At 36.8% G+C, this 20,169-nt stretch overlaps 1 protein-coding gene across 11 annotated transcripts in view; it reads left to right on the top strand.

Annotated features, from left to right (window-relative positions):
- The window catches only part of HDAC9 (histone deacetylase 9), a 458,209-nt gene that overhangs the window by 415,784 nt on the left and 22,256 nt on the right, over nucleotides 1-20,169 (top strand). For all 11 annotated transcript variants that reach the window (XM_077787618.1, XM_077787599.1, XM_077787612.1 and 8 more), the window contains one exon: nucleotides 12,407-12,540. In XM_077787618.1, coding sequence (XP_077643744.1) covers nucleotides 12,407-12,540 — 134 coding nt within the window. The remainder of the gene's footprint in view (nucleotides 1-12,406; nucleotides 12,541-20,169) is intronic.

Below are 20,169 nucleotides of genomic sequence, written 5' to 3'. Positions count from 1 at the left end.
AGTAAGAAATAGATAATTAAGTTTAGGAAGGCAAAGTGTGCTGGGAGTCTCTAAGATGAAATCTGGCAAAATACTAACATATATTTACAAACAGTGTTACAAACATGAAACAGGGCTACACTCCCTGACCTATTAATTTCCTATTACTTTGATCAGTTCCATTACTGTATAAAATATTGACCATACTTAGATGTTACAGAAGGACAGGGATAACATCCTAGGGAGTTTGAGGTACTCTGGGCTGCCCCAGCTTTAACCAGCTGATCCTGATATCTCAATGGAAAGCCCAGGTCCCTGAGATTGTTAGTGGTGCCTCCAGAGCCCTCCAGGAGTGGCTAACCCCAAAAGAATTTTTCAGGGTTAATTGCAGATTTTTTGGTGTATACTAAGTACTAAAGTTGCCTCTCCAACATGCGGAATTCAGTTTGCCAAAATTCATCTTGGAGCCAGTTACTCTGAGATTTTTAATGACCACTGCTCATATAGATAACATTTTTTTGATAAATGTTGTGATAAAGGCTTTATAGTGTTTCATCAAGGAAAGGGTTCATCACTGTTTCCATATAACACCACCTCGAGCACATGTATGGAAGTGATATGTGTGCTTTTTATATTGAACTTTTCAGGATGTGGCCTGAAATTTTGTTTATAGAAAGAAGAAATATCAAGAATTTAAGACACTCCACAGTTATAGTGGGAACACATAGAAGTTACATTTATGTTGTCTATGTTTCTGCTTCTGCCTTTTTCTTGAAGAGGTCTGCAGAATGTTTTATTGGTGGCAGTCATTTGATGACTGACAAGGGAATACTCTTGGACTGGAAAAGTGTCACTACCTTTCCCTATAATACTCTCTGCTGTCCAATGAACTGCTAAAAGCTGACATTTCTCCTCATTTTATTCCTATTTAAGATAGTAACAGCACATAAAATCAAATAAATGAAAAATTTGAATCTGGAACCACTGAAAGTAGCATCAGTAGAGACTCTTTCCAGAACAAATTTTCCAGTTTGGCACAAGCATTTATCCATATGCAGGATGAATGAGTTTCTCACTTCAGTCTTTCCTGAAATTGTTTACCCACTCCTTCTTTGGAACAGTAAATCCAGAAAATGCATCCAAAAACTGTGCACAAAGGAACATAATTTGGGTTGTAAGGTCAATTGCTCTGAAGTTAGACCAAGAGAGATTTATGATTGCTTGCACAATGGACCCCTTTTGCATATGCTGTAAGATAGAGATGCTAATTAAATGAACATCTACTGTTCTGGACCTTTGCTTTCCTCTACCTAGAGAGGGCAAAGTTTGGGTTTTAACTATAAGCCAGCAGTAAATGCTAGCTTTTTAATTTCTGCCTAAAGCTAAAATCTATAGGAAATAAATGCTCCTCTACCTGTCCTTTGTATATCAGGGTTTTTTCTGCTATCCACATTCCAATAATTAAAAGCAACCTTAAAACCCAAGAAGCAACCTTAAAACCCAAGTTCTGTGGTTGAAAAAACTGGCATTGTGGTACCCTAAATTTCTTGTTTCTTAAATCTTAATTTCACATTAAATGAATGGTTTATTTTCTATCTTTGAATGTGTAACATCAGCTATCAAGTCACTTATGCATTGCAACTGCCCATGAAAACACACAATGAGAAATTTGAGCCAAACTGATATAAATATTTACTTGTTTGCATTATATGCATAAATATTTATGTGCATTATATGTTCTGTCATACAGAACAGGTAATAGTCATGTCAAAGCAAATTTCTCTTGAGCATTTCCAGACCTAGTGAGAGTACAGGAAGACCCAGTACAGAATGCAAGAAGTAAAAAATCGTAGCCTGAAGGGGTCACAAGGACTATTCCTGCCTGGTTTTTTGGCATCTGAAACAGGATAGGAAGAAAAAAAAAATTGTTTTTTTACAACCTTCTCTGCCTGCAACCACACACCTGCTCAATCACACCTGTATCAGCCCTGCTGGCTGCATGTGTTGGATTTCACACCTTTTGAATAGGCAACATCCAGATCTTGCACTGATTTGTATAGATTTTAGCTCTAAAGAAATGGTTTTTATTAATAGCTATCACTGCCAAAAATAATCTTAAATTTGGAAATTGCTTTTTGTTTATCTATATGCAAGCACTTGTCTTCAGACATATTTTCTTCTGAGATATGAGCATTCAGTCCTTGCAAGTGTTATAATAAATGCAAAGATTTATTCTTTGTGTTCACATTGGGAACAAGGAAACTAAAACAATTTCTTTGTTTTTTATCTTTTTTAAAGAGACTTATAGGCCATCTTTGAGCTATTCCAGGTTGGACTAGGTATATGCCAAGGCTCATCAGCTTGTGATGGAATTATACATAATCTGGGAAAGAGAAGCCACCTTTTCCACTGCTTCTAAGGATTTGTATTTGTGGAAAGGTAGTTTCAGTTTATTTGTGGTGACCCATTAGGAAAAGGCATGATCTGGGAAGATATATAGGTAGCTAAAAGGTTAGAAAGGGCAATAGCTATTGGTTCCTCAAGTCCAGATAAGTTCAGGAAATTTTGTGTCTGTGAGAGTATGGTAGTATGTCTGAATGAATGGCATATGATTGCTCCTAGGGAGGCCAGCCTGTTGTCAAGTACCTGCTTATTTAAATGTTTTCAATGCTTTGAGTGTGATCACAAACACTTTTGCCCACATATACAAACCTGCCACCCAGCAGTGTGCCAGCTGCCTGTGTTTTGACCTCTTTTTAGTTAGCAACTTATCACTGAGGAGTCCAGAGTTCACTTAATGATTTCCATGTTCATATTACTGGGGCACTCTCTCACCTTTCTCTTCAAATAAAGGATACAAAAGTATATCTGTGGGAGAAATTCAGAAATACTCTGCATCCCCTTGTAAAAATAAGATCATAAACTTACTCTGCTCTCTTTACTTTCTGACTCTTTCTGATGGTTATAAGAAAATCTGTTTCCTTGACAGTATTTAGTTTCATACTCACATTCATTTTTCTCTTGCTCATCCTTCCATATGTTTATTGTCTATTAGCCACAAGTATATTTATTTATCCTCTTATGTAATAACAGTCTCTTTTATTAACCAAACACTTTTATCATTTTCCCAATTCTCTTATGTCCCTTTTTTCTTTCATCTTTATCTCTCATGAGTAATTAATATTACTAATTAATTAATTTCCCCCAACATAAATTTTACCACTAAAATCTAGGTTAAAAAACAGTGAGGAAATTTTGGTCCATGGCCACTTATTTTATGAAATTAAATCAGCAATTTGGCCAAAACTGAGAATGACTAAAAAGTTTATCCTCTGCTGGGGTGACCACTTCATGTCATAATAAGTGGAACTGTTCTGAATTTGATATTTCTCCCTGTTTATCTCTATTTATTTGTAGTAAGACATTTGAATGTCTTTCTTTTCTAGGGTTTATAAGTGGCTTTGCTATGAAGTTTGGATAATTTTTGCCCAAACTCTCAGCTACTGTGGATCTTCAGCTTTCATGAGAGCAAAGAGTAAATTCAATCCTGATGTTGCAATTTGATATATTTTATTTGCTAAGATTCTAGAGCCCAAGAGAGCTTTGAGCCACTGCAGCAGGTTATTTTACTTCTAGCTGTAAAAACTCTGGAGGGAGAAACAGTAGCCATTCTGGTAGTAGATTTTCAGTGTCTCCAGCTAAAAAAGCTGATGTACTGTTTTCCCTTGAAGAAGAAATAACTGTTGCTGCTGAAGAAACAGTATCTCAATGTGGAATGGCTGATTCTTGCCCTGTTGTGAACTTCCCACTTTTAAGGAGAATGACTAAGGTGACTGTTGCAGCTGCAACAACATCTGGAGTCCTCAAATTACCCTGACACTAGTTAGCTAGATTTAGGTCTGGGTATAGCACAGAAATACCATTGTTTGTTTTGATGTTTCTATTGTTCAATGAAGATTACAATTTATTTTAGGTTTTCCAGCTTCCCTTAATACTGCTGTCATGCTATGGTAACAACAGAGATAGTGGTAATTTGCTTATATATGGATCCTGCAGAATCAGGAGTGATTGTGCTCCTCTTTCTGAGAAAATCCAGAAAGTTGTACTCCTTGACTGCTCAACCACCTGAAGGCATATGTCATCCATATCAGCTTATTGCTTTAACTTACTCTAAGATCTCTAAGAAAATGTAGAAAACCACTGAGTAAAGAACTCCATAAGGCTTCTGAACCACTAATTCTCAAGTAGTAATTGGTGGGTCACAACTTGGCTGCAGAATCTCACAGAAAGACTCTTTCAGATAACTGTATGTTAGACAACTGGAAAGACAGGGATGATATATTCAAAATTCTAAGAAAATCTTTTATTCTCATATGTATTTTGGGGGGATTTGTGGGAGGGGGGGTCAGGGCAGAGCAGAGAGGGGTGGTGTGGTAGAATTTCTGTGGAAACAAAGAGACCAGAAAATAAAAATGTCTTCTACGTATTTCCACGTGCTGTGCATGACAGCAAAGTGTCATCACTCCTGCCTTCACCTGAAGCTTGTGCAGCTCCCTGCCACCTTTTCTTGTACTCCCAGCAAGTTAAGGCTCCTGCAAGCTCTGCTGTGTAATAACATGACTGACAAAGTTCTGACATAACTTCTCTATTCATGGAGAAGGCTGGATAGAGTCACCTATGTCATTCCAATGGTAGCTACAGCTGCTTTTACAATTCTACCATTTCATGGCTTTTTTGTGTCCTTTTAATAGTATGAAAAGGTACATAGGGGCTGTTGTCTGGGTTGAAATCACATCCTTAATTCTTACATGTTTTTGTAACAGAACAATATAATAGAAAGCTGCTCAATGTATTTTACTTGGAAATTGTAATTAAACAGAAGACTGTAAGGAGTCAGGCCCCAAATCTAGTTTCAATACCATTTCCTCTAGCGAGTTTTACACATTACCTTTTCAATAAGTGGTGACAGGCAGTGCATTTCTGGGTGATTATAGCATGTGTCAGGTGGGGTTAACAGGCACAGGGCCAGAGGGAGAGTGAATAACTATATGAGATGTACAGTAATCCCTTAGAAACACAGTGCCTTATTCCCTTCTGATTTCATAAAATGATGTTTATTAAACAATGTGATCCAAATCCTGAGGGGCACCAGACCTCTGATACTAATACTGAGTTCACCAGGAAATTTGTTGCCAAATTGGTCAGGAAATAGAGTGTATACTTCAAGTCTATCCACCTACAAGAACCTCTCCCTGATGTGCTCATTGTAAGTGTGTCACTCGCCTTGGAATGATGAATGGTCCACATCTGGAGGCTGGGTCTTTAGATAATGGTATATGCTGATTAACACTGGCTAAGGAATGAGCTTTTAATTTAATCTGATATGTTGATGTGGTAGGGTCAGTAAATGACTGAAAATAAAGTGAGGGCCTTAATTTGTATGCCCTGAGAAACTGTGTAAGTTGGAAAGATCCTATAGTCCATGTTGATTTTCTTGGAAGAATATATTAGACCATCTTCAGAAAATGGCAGTCAGTTCTTAGTTTCTGAGTGATGGGGTTTAAATCAGATCCTTTGTGTTATCCTCCTGGGTCAATTCAGCAATAACTGACTTGACTTTTCATCAGTGAAAAAAAGAAATAATACTAGATCTTCCCATCAGATTGTTTTCAGTTATAACTCAGTGTCCACATTTCAGCTATTCATGTATAACAACAGAAACATTTCCCCACATATTTTAAAAATGTGTCAAGTTGATTTTATAGGCAGTAGCATTATAATAAACTTCTCCAAACTTAATCAAGCTTACTGATTTATTTGGATAGTCAATAGTAGTATCTGATTTTCATTCCAGCATGGATTAGAAATAAATTCCTCATACTTTGAATTATTTTTTTATCAGATGTCTTGTTTTTTAGCCAACCCCTTACTGAGTCTGGACTCAGATTTGGAGATATAATCATCTGTAATTTGTAACATCAGATGCATATATTGTATATCAGTTTAATCAGGCAACTTGATCAGATTTGGAAGAAGTTATTATGATAACAGTAATACCACATGCTCTATCAGCTTGGCAGATTTCACAGTATGTGGGACAGATTTTCACAGATAATTATTAGTCTGATTAGTCTATCTCCACAGAACCCTTTTAAAGTGTTTTTAGTCTTCAGGAAAAAAGAAAAGCTCTCCAAACTCCATGGAGAAACCCCTCACCTCACAGATGAAGCAACAGCCTTTTTCAGGGAGATCTGAATCCAAGACTCTGAAATACCACCTTGCTATATGAAGTCCTATACCTTCCCTCTTCTGACTTCTGCTTTCTGATGCTGAGCAACTACTGCTTCTTGAAAAAAGTGGGAAGATCTCTGTTGACTGGATCATCTTGCATCCTGTCTGGCTTCACTTAGTAGACGATTTTCTAAATAGGAAGCAAATAAAAAAAGAGAGGAAGGATAGCAGGACAGTGAAAAAATTATTACATGGGCCAGCTATAAGAAGGGGCAGATATTAAGGGAGTGTAAGGAAACAGAAGAAAGAAAGACACAGAGCAAAGAGCTAGTGAGAACAGGGCTAAAAAAGATCCTCCCAAACAGCGTGTTTTGGGAATATTCAAAGGTCCCCGCTTTGACTTTGGCAGCTGAAATTTGTGGTTAAATATTTTCCCTCTGAATCCACATAACAGCACTTAAGCAATTCTAAAAGCTTCATAATTATTTTGTACATTACCATGACCTTTTCTGGAGGGTGAGGAATCCCTAAAACTTGATAATACAAGTTACAAAAGAAATGCCATCCTTTTATTTTTACCATTAATTAACTGGGAGAAAAGTTTGAGGGAGTGTTCTTCCTCCATATGTTTTCTCTAAGAAACATTTTGCCTGGTGGACAGTGCTGCCTTGTGTGGTGAAGGTATAAAAGTTCCTCCCTCGTGAAGGACTAAGAAAATGCTATGGACTGTATGACACACTTGGATGAATTCATATCTCAAGGGAGTTGAAAATACCATCTTACTGAACATTGCAAGGTCACCTCTTCCTGTAGCAAAACAGGTTTGCAGTTTTTGACTTTCAAAGAGGTATCCTATGTATCCTTGAATATATATAGAGATTTAGTAAGTTATGTTCTGTGTAATAGCTAAACAGCAGCTAATTAAGAAAAACATATTACTGTAGACCTAACAGGCATGCAATAAAAACATCTATTACATAAATTGTTATTCCATAAAAATGTGTTCCTGAGACTATTGGTATTTATTTAACATACAATTACTGTCTAATTTAATATAAATTAAATACCTGCTTGAGACATGTAATTTGAAGTGTTACTGAGCTTCCTCGTCCTGTATTAAAAGCAAAAATCAGCAGCTAATGCCTGGAGGCCAAATGTACCATTTAAATTCAGGTACCTCAACACTAACATTTGTAATTTTAGCCATTTGGAAAATGTTTTTCATAAGAATGTATTTGGCGTTAAAATTTCCTTTTCCCCCTCACTCGCGGCCATGTCCTGCCAACTGAGTCAAGTCTCTGACTTCATCCAAATGAAGTTTTGATTGAATAAAAGGTCCTGAATTAAGAGCTGAGAATAAAATATGTTCTCTTATCATAGAACACAAGCTTCGTACAATATCTCAGCTCCTGCTAGCGCTGTAAGGGTAAATAATCATTTGACTTCTGCATGGACATATTTATTTAGGACACGTAGCCTGGTGACTCAGGAAGTTATGTAAAAACTGACCCAGTTAATTTTAGATGCTATTGTTGGAAAAATATCAATGAAAATTAATCAAATAGTCACGAAGGAGCCACAGGGAAGGAGCACGGAACACTGGTGGGTTGAATTTTGGCAGTGATCATTGCAACAGTTTTAATGAGAGGAAAACACATTGTCAAGTAAATTAGAGAGTAATGACACGATTCAATGGTAAATAATAGTTAAATACATGCTTGGAGGTCCAGGACAGAGACTGTGGAGGTTTTGTGTTTTGCATGTATTCCTCTCCAGGCTGCTCTTAGTATCCAGAGGAGCTCACCAGAGCTCTGCCTGTAATTTAGGGTTGGGTTGTAGCTTTTAAGACACTGAAGCCAAAAGAGCTGTTGGGGCCCACTGCTGACGCTGAAAAAGCCGATGGTTTTTCCTTATGATAACTCTACAGCTTCTCCAACCTTTCAGTTGTTGATGTGTTCCTGTTCCTTCACCAGCCATCTCCAGTGAGCAAGGGCCAGCACCATGCCTTTGTTCAGCTTAACATCCCCCAAAAATGACTGCACAGGAGACATCTGCTCTCCTTATGCACATGGGGTACGGGGAAGGGGTCTCTCTTGTGCTGAGGCAGGTTTAGTCCCCACTAACTGTATGTTTGCACATTTACTGGAAAATTGAGCTGCATACAAGCCTGTTTATGCAAACAAGAGGTGCTGTGGTGCTGGTGGGGAGTTCACTCCATCCATATGGTTCCTTTCCCTGTCTGCTGAGGAAAGGATGCAAAAAGAATAATATTCACAAGTTGTCTTCATTCTCAAATGCTTTTTTTGCAAAATGGAAAGTTGTCCATATGAACCTAACTGGTTAGCTTTACTTCAAGCACACGTAACACAACACACGGTTGTGTAAGGAGCCTGTCTGAGGGGAGCTGACCTCCATAAGAGGTGTTCTACCTGCCTTCTGCTTGCCACTGTCCATTTCAGGTTATCAGAGTAAGGAGATCTCAAAAACAACAAAAGAAAAGTGATTGGTTTTTTTTTTTTTTTGGTTTTCAGTAAGTCCAAGTAGAATACAGTTACTTCACTGACTTTGGTCAAATGAGGCTTCAGAAATCTCACCCGTGCCATTCCTTGGTGCTTAGCAGAACTAAAAAGAGTGTGGGGGGAGCTTGTGTGTTACAAACAGAAAAAACTGCCAGGATCCTTACTGGGGCATCAGTCCATCAGTCCACTAAAAGATTAATTACTTACTTAGATGGTAATTCAGGTGACACACTGTGTCCTTCAATAACAGCCTAACTGCTTGCTCATTAATATAATAGAATAATAATTTTCTCTCTTTCCACTTTCCTACACTAGAACAATTTCTTACAAAAGTCTTAGTATTGTATCTCCTCCTCCAATAATAGTACTGCAGGAGGGGAAAATGTATAATTAAAAATTTCACGTTATGTTTTTAGTTTGAAATTTTGTATTTTTTCTTCAAAGGCTGGCTAATAACAGCTTGTATACAGATTAGCTCTCCAATGCATAATATGGTTTATAATGGTTACAGTCTTAATCTAGTTTTCTCTACTTAGATGTACATTATGCACCCTATTTTTTTTTTTGGTGAAGAAAGTATAGAACACTTGGTGAGTAGGAATTTCAGAATTAGTAGTTTTGCTTCTTGTAGATATCAAAGGTTAATAATAATATTTAATAGGATGATAGCAAATTAATATTATGCAAGTAATAAATATAATAAATAATAATATATATAATTTATTATAAATATAATAAATTATATTGCAAGTTCTACCCAGGATACCGAAATGCTGGATCTGTTGATGAAGCAAGTTGTTTCATCTGTTGATGAAACTTTTAATGTTTAAATTACAGAAATTATGAACATAATAGTTGGCACAAAACCATTCTCACAATTTCCTGGCACACTGCATGAACCTAATTTAAAAAATACTGCACTTCTCTGAAATGCAAATCACTGAGCACATTTACAAGAAGATTACAGCAGGTACAGTAGAAGGGCCAAGAACTGATGCTGATTTCTAAATATTCATGTGAGTTGGAAGGCCCAGGATTCTAAATACTTGTCTGACTCCTTTCTCACCTTAAGTTGGCCAGTGCTTGATCTCCTTATATCAGGGGAGATGAAGGATTCTTTTAATGGTGCTTGTTACTATTTTCTTCTTGTTTTCATTAATTATCTGGCATGAACTACAGCCCATCTTAAAACTATTACTTCACTGGGATTCCTTTCTTTCTATTTTCTTATTTCTGCACTCCAGGGGATTTCCTTGAGGAAGCTAACATCTTTCCTAGGTTGCTGCAGTGACACGGCATCCAAGTTTCTTTGTTAAGCATTTCCATAACTCATTCAGTCACTGGTGATGTTGGTATTGTTGACTAAAGTTATTTCTTCACTTTCTAGCAAGTCACCTTTACTTTCTCATGGTAGTTATACTGAAGAAAAGCCCCATCATGTTAATTTGGGTTGAAACAGTTTACCCTGTTACCATGATCACTGTTTGGAAAGATGCTTTCTGTGTAGCTCATTGTAGCCTGATTCAAGTCAGGGGTGACTCTTATAGCACTGATACTAGGAAAATCATCAGGAAACCAGGCAGACAAACTAATATTGTAACAATGATATGGGTTATAGTATGTATGGTTGTCTAAATGAAGAAAAGGCAGAGCAAGAGTCTTTACATTTATTGCCCTACAAACCTCAGAAGATTATGATGTGGAGATAGCAATATTTGCAGTAATACAAAATTCAATGTGCAGGGGAAACATGGTACAGCTTTTCCTGTACAGAATCTGTATAACACAAAGGATAATGTCATCTTAAAAGTGCTGTTGGATTCCTCACACACTCCAAGGGTGAATTATAGATAGATGTGGGGAGCCTGTGCCTGTTCATTCTTCTTCATTTCCTGTAAATGTTCTATCTTTTATTCACTTTACACTGTTGGCACTCTCTTCTTATAGACCTAAAGATCTCATGTGTAACATGCAGACAGAAATAATTTCTGTAGGTAAAAGAGAACAGAAATTGGCTAAAGATCAAAGGTTACCCTCATTCCACTCCTTCCTTCACTTTTATCATCCTGTCTAAATTTGGTCTTTTGTGGGGGGTGGCGGGGGAGGAGTTGTTGGTTTTTTGTTTTTTTTTTTTTTCATGAGGGAAGGCTGAGTTTAAATGGGAGTTTAAGGTTTTGTTTGTTAGTCAGCCCTTTATATAATTTTAACCATGGTGCAGTTACTTCGCTAGAATCAAAACTGCGGCACTTTTAGGGTGCAGAAGATTGGGCAGTGGCTCAGGGAAACACCTCAGATGTTTCTATGATCATCTATATGTTAAGTATAGGAACCAGAGGATTTATTTGTTTTGGGGTTATCATGTCTGTACAGCTAACCCCAATTTGATATATTTAAAGTTCCTATTCTAAAACCAGTTGGATATATGCTTAACAAAGATGTCCATTTTATGTCCTGAGGTGAAAACAAAGCTAAACATGAGTTTGAAAAATTTCTCTGGAAAATATGAATGTAATTTTCAGTTTTAATTTTTGGTGATCTTCTTCACTGGAACAGTGAAAATGTTGATTTTCCTGTCTTTATAGAACTCCAGGGTTTAGGAGGTACCTTCTAATGCTTTATTTAAGGAAATGAAATGCACTGGAATGAATAGTGATGACCATCAATGGAGCAACTAGTACAGATGAAGTGAAAAAGAATAAGATGTGATGTTTATTTAACATCAATAGTTTCAAATCTTTATTTATAATTTCTTACTTGAAAGAGGTTAAACAAAAACAATAGCTGTCCTAGGAAACTACTACAAAAACTTTTCCAAAAATCTTCAGTCTAAATTGACATATTTCATGCAATTTTTCTTGTCTTCAAAAATATAATAAATTAACTTTACTTGAATCACAGATGAAAACTTTGTGGTAATGTCTGTGTAGTTACAGATCACCACAGAAAATGGAGTACCATAATTTTTGGCTATGGTGCAGAATTTCTTAGAGTACTGTTGGTCAGGAGTGAGCGATACTGGTAGAGATAGCTACAAAGTTCTAGACAGTTTCGATCTATTCCAAAACCCTGAATTAAAGTTGTTAGTACTGCTTCTAAAAACACTTCAAGATGCAGCTAAGAGGTAACATATGTTTCCACTATCTCTCTGTCCATGATTTTATATTATTCTCAAACCTCAAATACAAAGGAAGAAGTAATTTTTAAATAAAAAACCCTTCATCATCCCATTTGGAAAGCACAATTATTTTTAATTATAGCACCGTAGTTTAACTGCAAATGTTATTTGTCATATCAATGCCATAAGTGACCAGGATTACATCAAATCTCTCTAAATAACATGACTATATGTCACACTACTATGTAAATAGGAAGAGAATCCAAGGTGACTATGATTAACAAAGGTAAGAGGAGAGACATCCCTGTGTTTCAACTAATTTCCAGCAATGAGGGATAAGCATAAGGGATATTATCTCACATGTGCCTCATAGAAAATACAGTATACTAACTCCAAATCATCTGGTGAGGGCCATGGTCGGAAACAGGATACTGGACTAAGTATATGTGATGCTCCTTGTACAGTATTCCAGAGCTTTCGACATTCTTGTGCAGCAGATATGAAACATGCCTGCAATTCCTGTTCTGCTTTAATTATTTGCACTCCTGTATTTGAATTCCAGGTTTTGGTCACCTAACCAAGCAATTGCTGAAGCTGGCGGACGGCCGCGTGGTGCTGGCACTGGAGGGAGGCCATGACCTTACTGCCATCTGTGACGCCTCTGAAGCCTGTATAAATGCCCTCCTAGGAAATGAGGTAAAACATAAATCATAGCAGGTGGAGAGAATGAGCAAATTTTGCTGAAGCTGCTATCTTTGCTATTCTTTTAGTACATATTGTTACAATAGTGTCAGTCCTTTTTTTGTTTGGTATAAAAACCATGAAATTTGAATATGTCTTAGAAATGAACAGGCCTGGTTGCATAAATACCTCTAAATGAGATGGTTATACAAATTCTTTAGTTTATGCCTAAATTATTCCCAGTTCTGAGTAATATTTAAAACCTCCAAATTGCTTTTAGTGATGTGATGAATGTCTTGTGACTTGGCATCACTCGTAGTCACTGGTACACATATCAACTACTAGGAATGGACCTTTTAAGTAGCTCTCATGGGGAAAAAAATACTTTTTCAAGGTAACTGGTAATCTCAGAAACTGTATATTCCAAAGGCACACATTTTGCAGTATTTTGACACTTCACTTCTGAAACATTAATAAAAATGTGTATAGGATTAAAAAATATATATGAAGGAAGATTCAGGTTGATCTGTATGCAGTTGAAATGGAGTTTCCAAGAGTTATCAAACACTGTATATGCTAACAATTTTTGAGAGGAGACTGTAAGATTAAGTAAATATGCATATGTGCTATTTATGTATACAAATGCAAGATAAGGATTCCTATTAGTGAAAATATTTCTTCTGTCCATTAAAAAATATCTTTTATCCTATAAATACAGCGAGAAGGAAAAAAATTGCTGAAGGTGCAGACAAAGTAATTTACAAAGGGACAAAAGCCTTTACCATAAATTGTGAATTTTGCAAGATCTTGTTATAAAGTGGAGTGTGCTACTTTGTTTCCCTCAGGGGAAGTCTTAATAGCTATATAATCTCTCCAATCAAATGCATTAGTGCCAAATTGCAGGCTAGTTGCCAGTTCCCTTCCACTTCAAGGCTTCCTACCTATGTGAATAAGGTGAAGTAACATGTCTTCTGATGGATGTTGGGAAGAAGAATTTTTTAAGTGTTCTTTTAAACCTTTGCCTTTCATCTTTATGACACATCAACAATGCTTATTTTTTTACATTATACATATAATGAATATAGTGTTAGCTTTTTAAAAAATATTCTCAGAAATGTTAAACAGACACCAGAAAAAAATATATAAAGGTTTCAATGGGTTTTATCTACTGTCACCTTTGACAAAATCCATAAGGAATGTTTTCCAGTATGGTGGTATATACTACTAAAAAAGCTGTTCAGCTCAGTGTTAGATCTTTTATTTTGGTACTGAAATATGAATTACATAACCCAGCTTGAGGCATTTGAAAATCTTAGTAATATAGCATTGCATTCCTGATCAGCTGCCATTCCAGAGCACTCTCATTGATATTTCTGTTGTCATCTTCCCTGTGATAGTAACAACACCAATGGCTTTTCATAGCATTTCTAAACCCATTTTCTGAAGTTTTCACCTTTGTGGGACTAATTTGAATGGTTCTATGCTCATGGTGTGATGTATCCTCCTCTGTGCAGGTGCCTGGGTCCCTCTATCCTGTTATGACCATTTGGTGGTGCTACCCATTTATGGAAACTGCCTTATTTTGTTTTATCACTGTATCAAACCCAACTACTATTTCTGCTCTCACTGAATGAGAATGATTACAAAAACCTACATGCAATCATTTTTAATTCACTTGTAAAAGAACATAGTCCTTAATAACTTAAAACATCTCAAGCAATAAGCATTTTTCTCATGTCCTTTTGCTAACAACATTGTCCTCTGGGATGTGCATCAAGTGGTTTGGTGCAGCAGAATTTCAAAGACAAAATGTGTTATGGCTGTGAAGAAAAGTATTCCAGAGAGGATGTTGCTACCAAGAGTACCACAAGAAACCGACATCAGCTAAAAAGAATAAGTAAAATGTTGCCAAGAAGGAGACCCTAATGAGAAAGTCTGATACCGCATTAACAGTTAGAAATAGATTTATGGCAGTATGCACCACATGGCCCACAGCACATGTATACACTGCTTGATTTCAGCATACTATTCCTGAACTTGCACAGCAAAGTCCAAGCGTGTTCTGCCAAGGACAGATTTTTTTTTTTTCTTTAAACAACAAATTACTTCTTCTCTGAATGCAATTCTTTACAGGCGATTAATAGGATAATTTTAACTTATTATCTGCCTTTCATTTTACAAATAATGGTATATGCTGCACCCCTAGTTAAAAAACATTGGCAAGATTAACTTCAGTTCTAAATACTACACTTGCATTTGAACTCAAATTAGAAAGGTTGGGAAAGGCCTTTGTGAGGTACCCTGCAGTTTGTCAGATGTATTTATTCATGTGCTGAGGATTAGAATTCATAAACATTTTGCAGAGCTTTTTGAAAACTTTTTCTTTTCTTTTGTTGTTTTTGGCCAGGACTTTTCAATACAGAAATTCACTGCTTCATGTGTTCTATTACCAACAGAATAACACTTTAAAAAAAATTCTAAAACTAGCCGCAACTTACAACTTCCAACTTGCAGGGAGTGCTGGTCTGATATGTTACCTAAGAGGTGACATTAAATTTACAAGTGCAAAATGGCTTCTTTCGTAGTTTCTCTCAGAGAACCAAGAAGGAAAACAGGTTGACATCCAAAAGAGATATATTTTAATTTATATATGGCTTATAGCTTAGTGATTTGTTAAGTAAGATAACTTCTCACTCTTCTCTTAGAAGAAAGTGAGCGAATACACTAGGAAAATAATCCTCTATCAAATTAATTTCCTTTAAATAATTTGAGCATGGAAAGACTGGTATAAATAATACAGAATTTTGAGGAGATCCACACTCTTTCTGACAGCAACTGGAAAGAAGGCGCTCTATAGTATCTGAAATGGCTCAGTTTGGTTTGGTTTGTGAATATATTCTTAAATAATAATTAAACTAAGAAAGGAATTATAGAAGTAAGGATAAACTTCATAAAGATCTATTTTTAATTCAAAAGTTCACATGAAAAATTACTTTTAAATTCTTTTGATATCTTAGGTTTTCTGCTCCATGCTTCTGTTTACAAGCAGAAAGTTTTCATGTCACTTTGAGAAAAATCCATTTGACCATTTGCAGACCTAATTAGAAGCACTGTAGGTTATCTCTTTGGAAGGAAATCTTCCTAAGAGGTGAGAAGAGATTAAGCAGCTGGGTTCCCTTGAAATCCAAAATGTAAACATGGAAAACCTTCTGGAAGGTGAAAATCCAAGATGACCATCAGTTGCCTTAAAATATGCTTGAATTTTCTCAAGATGATTTGAGAACTGGTCCATTAAAAGAGCATCTGTCAAAACAAAGGAAAAGATGGATTCAGATAATTCCAAAAGAATCATTGCTTTTAAGCCTTTTTGAGATTATGATATGTGTGCTGAAAATTAAATTCTTTCACTTATTGTGACATTCTTTAAAAGATTCTACAGTTTTTCACACATTGATTATATAGATTTAAACCTCATTTTCAAACTGTATATAGATATATACCTATTACTTCAATTAAGAAAGCCATTGAATATAAATATTTATATTTTATTTTAAGAATTCTATGCAAATTCGGTTGAATATTGAGATTTTTCCCCCAAAATCACCATTGTGTAGTATGGAAATTCCACCCTATTTTGCCTATCTTAGCTTTGGTGCTATAAATAGCTCTGCTATGACTTTTGGTCCCTGGTGGTGGCGAGTAATGCTGCTCTAGACATGTACGGGTACATGTTCTGCTTTCTTTCCTCCACATTACTTTTGAAGAGGCACTACTTGGATTTAAGAAGTCCTTGGGCATGGGCTCTCCATGTGCAGTATGCTAAATCCTGTATAGTCCAGTATGCTAAATCCTAAGTTTTATTTCCAGTATAACTGCATTCGTATAGGGATTCTTCTTCAGCCAGAAAGAGTAGGGAAGTAGTCTTCAAGCACAAAACCCTTTGAGTCAAAACCTGAGGATTTAGCTCTTCCTTCATCCCATCCCTTTTAAAGCAGCCAGGTGTGATATCACCACGGGACACAGAAGCCAGTCTAACATCATGGTCCCTCTGATCTGCCTACAGGTTTGGACAGTGTCTCTTAGCTCCCCATGGCACAGCAGTTTTCTGTGGTCTGTAACAAGTGATAATTAGTCACAGATGGGGTCAGGCTCTTCTTTGCCCAGAGGAAGCAGAGAAGTGCAGTCCACAGTGCCTCTGCCCAGCAGGACCCTGCAACCAAGGCGCAGAGAGGATGCACGTCTGTTCTCATTTGCTCTGGGGCCAAGGCTGAATTTGGCCCCAAGTGTGAAAACATTTTTAAGTGACTAAATTTAACATCTTCTAGTAAATATTCTTCTGGCTTGAATTTCAGTCTGAAGCAGAATTTGACAAAGCACTGTGATTGGTTGGCTCCCAAGCATGCTTGAAAACTTACACCGGACAATTTTCTTGCAGAGTGTGAAGTATGTGCTTCTTTCTTGCAATCTGTTGAGCTGGCATTTAGGAGGGGATGGTAATTTAAGTGGAAAGCTTGTACTTTACAGCTTTCCTGCTGATGATGAAAAGTTGGCATTTTCTCCTTTGTGGAATTCAGTGTCAATCTGGGGCTGTTTGCCAGCTAGGCAGTGAGCTCTGCCAAGAGGGCATTAAAAGGGGTTATTTACCGGAACAGGTAAACATTTCTCTCTCCAAAATGAAAATATTCATAGAAGTGTATATGGCCTGGGATCAATTTTAAATTGAATATGGCCTGGGATCAATTTTAAATTGCATGGTAAACTTGCTCACAATTTCATATCCTCATTGTTAATCTGACTCTAATAGTAGAAAAAAATTAACACACAGTCTAAAACACCTGTCAACTGCTGCTTGCATAAACTCAGAGTCTAGAAATAGGGATCTGAATGGGATAGGAAACTGGAGCAATGTGTGTGCCAGAGGTCAGCATGGTGACAACAAAGTTCCCAAGGGTAGCAGTGCTAGTCAGGTAGTAGTTTGGCCAAGGAATCAGAGAATATTCTGATTCCAAAGTTACATAATTCCAAGATATTACTTGGTTTTCAGGGACTGACAGGTGCTAATGACCCTAATTACCCTTTGTGTCTGAACTTATTCCTGGATGAAATCTGATTCGTTTACCTACTGCATTGTAACCCTTGATCACAAAAATACCGGCTGAAGTTCTTATATGTAAATAGAGAGTGCAGAAATTGCTACAATAAGAACACTATTAGAACAATATAAGAATATTATAATAATAATAAGATAACACTATACTATAAGAATACTATAATATAAGAGGACCTGTGACATCTTGGAACTTGCTCTTCTGGAGTCATAGGCAACATTAAGAGCCACGAAGCTCAGTCTTTATGCTGATAGGTTTTTTACATAGTGTAACCAAGAAAGGGGGGTTGTGATTCTTCCCCCTGCAGCCCTGGGATCCCTGAGGAGCCTGCCTGCCTCCTCCCCTTCCTCTGCTTCTGGCAGGCTGTCAGTCCTTCTTTCCTTCTGCTTGCACTTGCCTCACTTATCAGTAATCTCTAACTGCACTCCGGAACATTCTTCAGTGAAGCTAATCTTGGTACTTTAAAACATGACAGTGCTAAAGACAACACAGCTAATTTTGGAATTTTCAGCTCAATACAGACTGCTGTAGTTTCAGATTCTCACCACGTTCCCAAGGATCAATTCAGATCCCTTTCCATGAAATTTCCATCATTAATTCCTTCTTCAAACATTTGTTGATATGCCTCTGGCAAATTTTGGCATACCAAGTGATTTTTTTGCCCATTAAGTTTTTCCTATTTTGAAAATTATTAGTAGACTCAGTTTCTACATTAATCTTCTGCCTTGGACACAAATGCCCGATTCAGCCATGTAAAAGCTTTGAAAATGTGACCCTTTGTGTTTGGTCCAAACTGTCTCTCCAGTGGTTTGGTTATTTCTGCAGACTGGAGCTGTTCTTCTCTGAAAGATTTCTTTCCTTATGGTATATTTCCAGTGCTCTTTTCAGCTTCTTTTCTGTTAGCCTCCAGATTTAATAGCCTTCATGATCTGAATGCCAGTAAGTGTAGGAGGGAAGATGATGATGTAGAGTAATTTCTTTTGTTCAGTATTGGGTCTAACTGCTGATATTTTCCAGGGACACCTCTGTGTCTATACAGCTGTATGCAACCAGTGGATAACTGCCAACAGAATCCTCCTTTTGAATGCAGGCAGTCTCATTTCAAAGGGTATAGAAATAGCTGCCATAACCCACTGTTTTTATTTCTGCAGTGATTTAGTAATAGAGCTTCATTTTGGGCTATGCAGGGTATATGATGTAATGAACTCACTTGTGGAGCCTGATAAAATTTCCCTGATATGAGAGAGGGTACAAGGTCTGTTGGGCTGTACTTAAGGATGAGACAGAAAGGCTTAGGAGCCTGCCTCAGCCGAGCTTGGAATATAAAATGAAAGTTTTGTGGAAAAAAAGAGTTAAGGAAATGATCAAACATGCCCATCATTTTCACATCACCTACAAAATTGTTAGTAGTGCTAGCAGATGGAGTAATGATTGGGATAGGTATTGGATGTTTTACCTTTTTCTTCTTTTCAGGATTCATCAGCTTATTCTGATTTCTAAAAATACATCTTCCATTTCTGAATACTCAGCTGATATATCTAGATATTCAAATACAGCCTACTTGTTTTTAAAAAACAACTATACTGATAAATAAAGAGGTGATTTTGATGTATTAGGGAAAATAAAACCTTTTGGGTTTTGACTCTTGCAAAACTCCAGCTTTATGAAGTGCAACAAAATATCCACCTTTTAATAGAAAATCTCATCTGTCTTTACATCAGTTGTTCCCATCATAATAATTAGTACAAAGTGTCTGCATATAATTAGTACAAAAGGTCTGCCTAAAAAATCTTGTATTCCAGGGGCTAACCAAGACACAGCTCTCACATATTGCAGTCTGGCAATTCCATACCTTTTACTATTATTCCTACTGCTATGGCCTGGAGCTATTTTGTTCTGTTTAGGCAAGTGAATTGGTCATCAAAGCCTTAGGAATTCAGAAATCAATGAAACAGAATGAATCAATGGAACCTTAAACTACTCTTTGCTGCCCCTTATGTGTTCCTGCACCCAGCATGACCAGACAGAACTTCAGGGTTTTTTATTCTTTCTGCCAAATGGTAGATTACTTTAAACAGAAAATGACTAGAGATAAAGCAAATGCTATTTATGTGCAGAAGTCAAGGTATGGAATATTAAGTTTATTATATAGATTGTTGCTCTAAAATTTGTAAAGCTTGATCTGTTGGTTGGCATTTTTGTAAATACGCAGTTTCCCCCCAGGCACCTGAAAGAGTTACCAAATAGAGCCACCTATGAAGATGATAAAGTAGATGTGGTTCAAGGATTGCAGAAGTATCTGAAATATTATTTGCATTGTAATTGCTGTTTTTGTGCTAATCCACAATACGTACTAGATAGGAAGAATCTGTCTTTGCACTTTGCTCTCTTTGTTAACCAAGCAGCGCTGGGACCCAGTCAAGTCCAACCAGCACTTCTCTGCATGCTTGCTCACTGAGCAGAATGGACTGATTTATGCTATGTGAAAACAAAACATAGTGCTATTGTTTCTAGCCAGAAGAAAATCTTCCAGCTG

The sequence above is a fragment of the Lonchura striata genome, chromosome 1 (genome assembly GCF_046129695.1).
Source record: "Lonchura striata isolate bLonStr1 chromosome 1, bLonStr1.mat, whole genome shotgun sequence".
Taxonomy (NCBI): Eukaryota; Metazoa; Chordata; class Aves; order Passeriformes; family Estrildidae; genus Lonchura; species Lonchura striata.
This window is presented reverse-complemented; position numbering and strand designations above follow the sequence as displayed.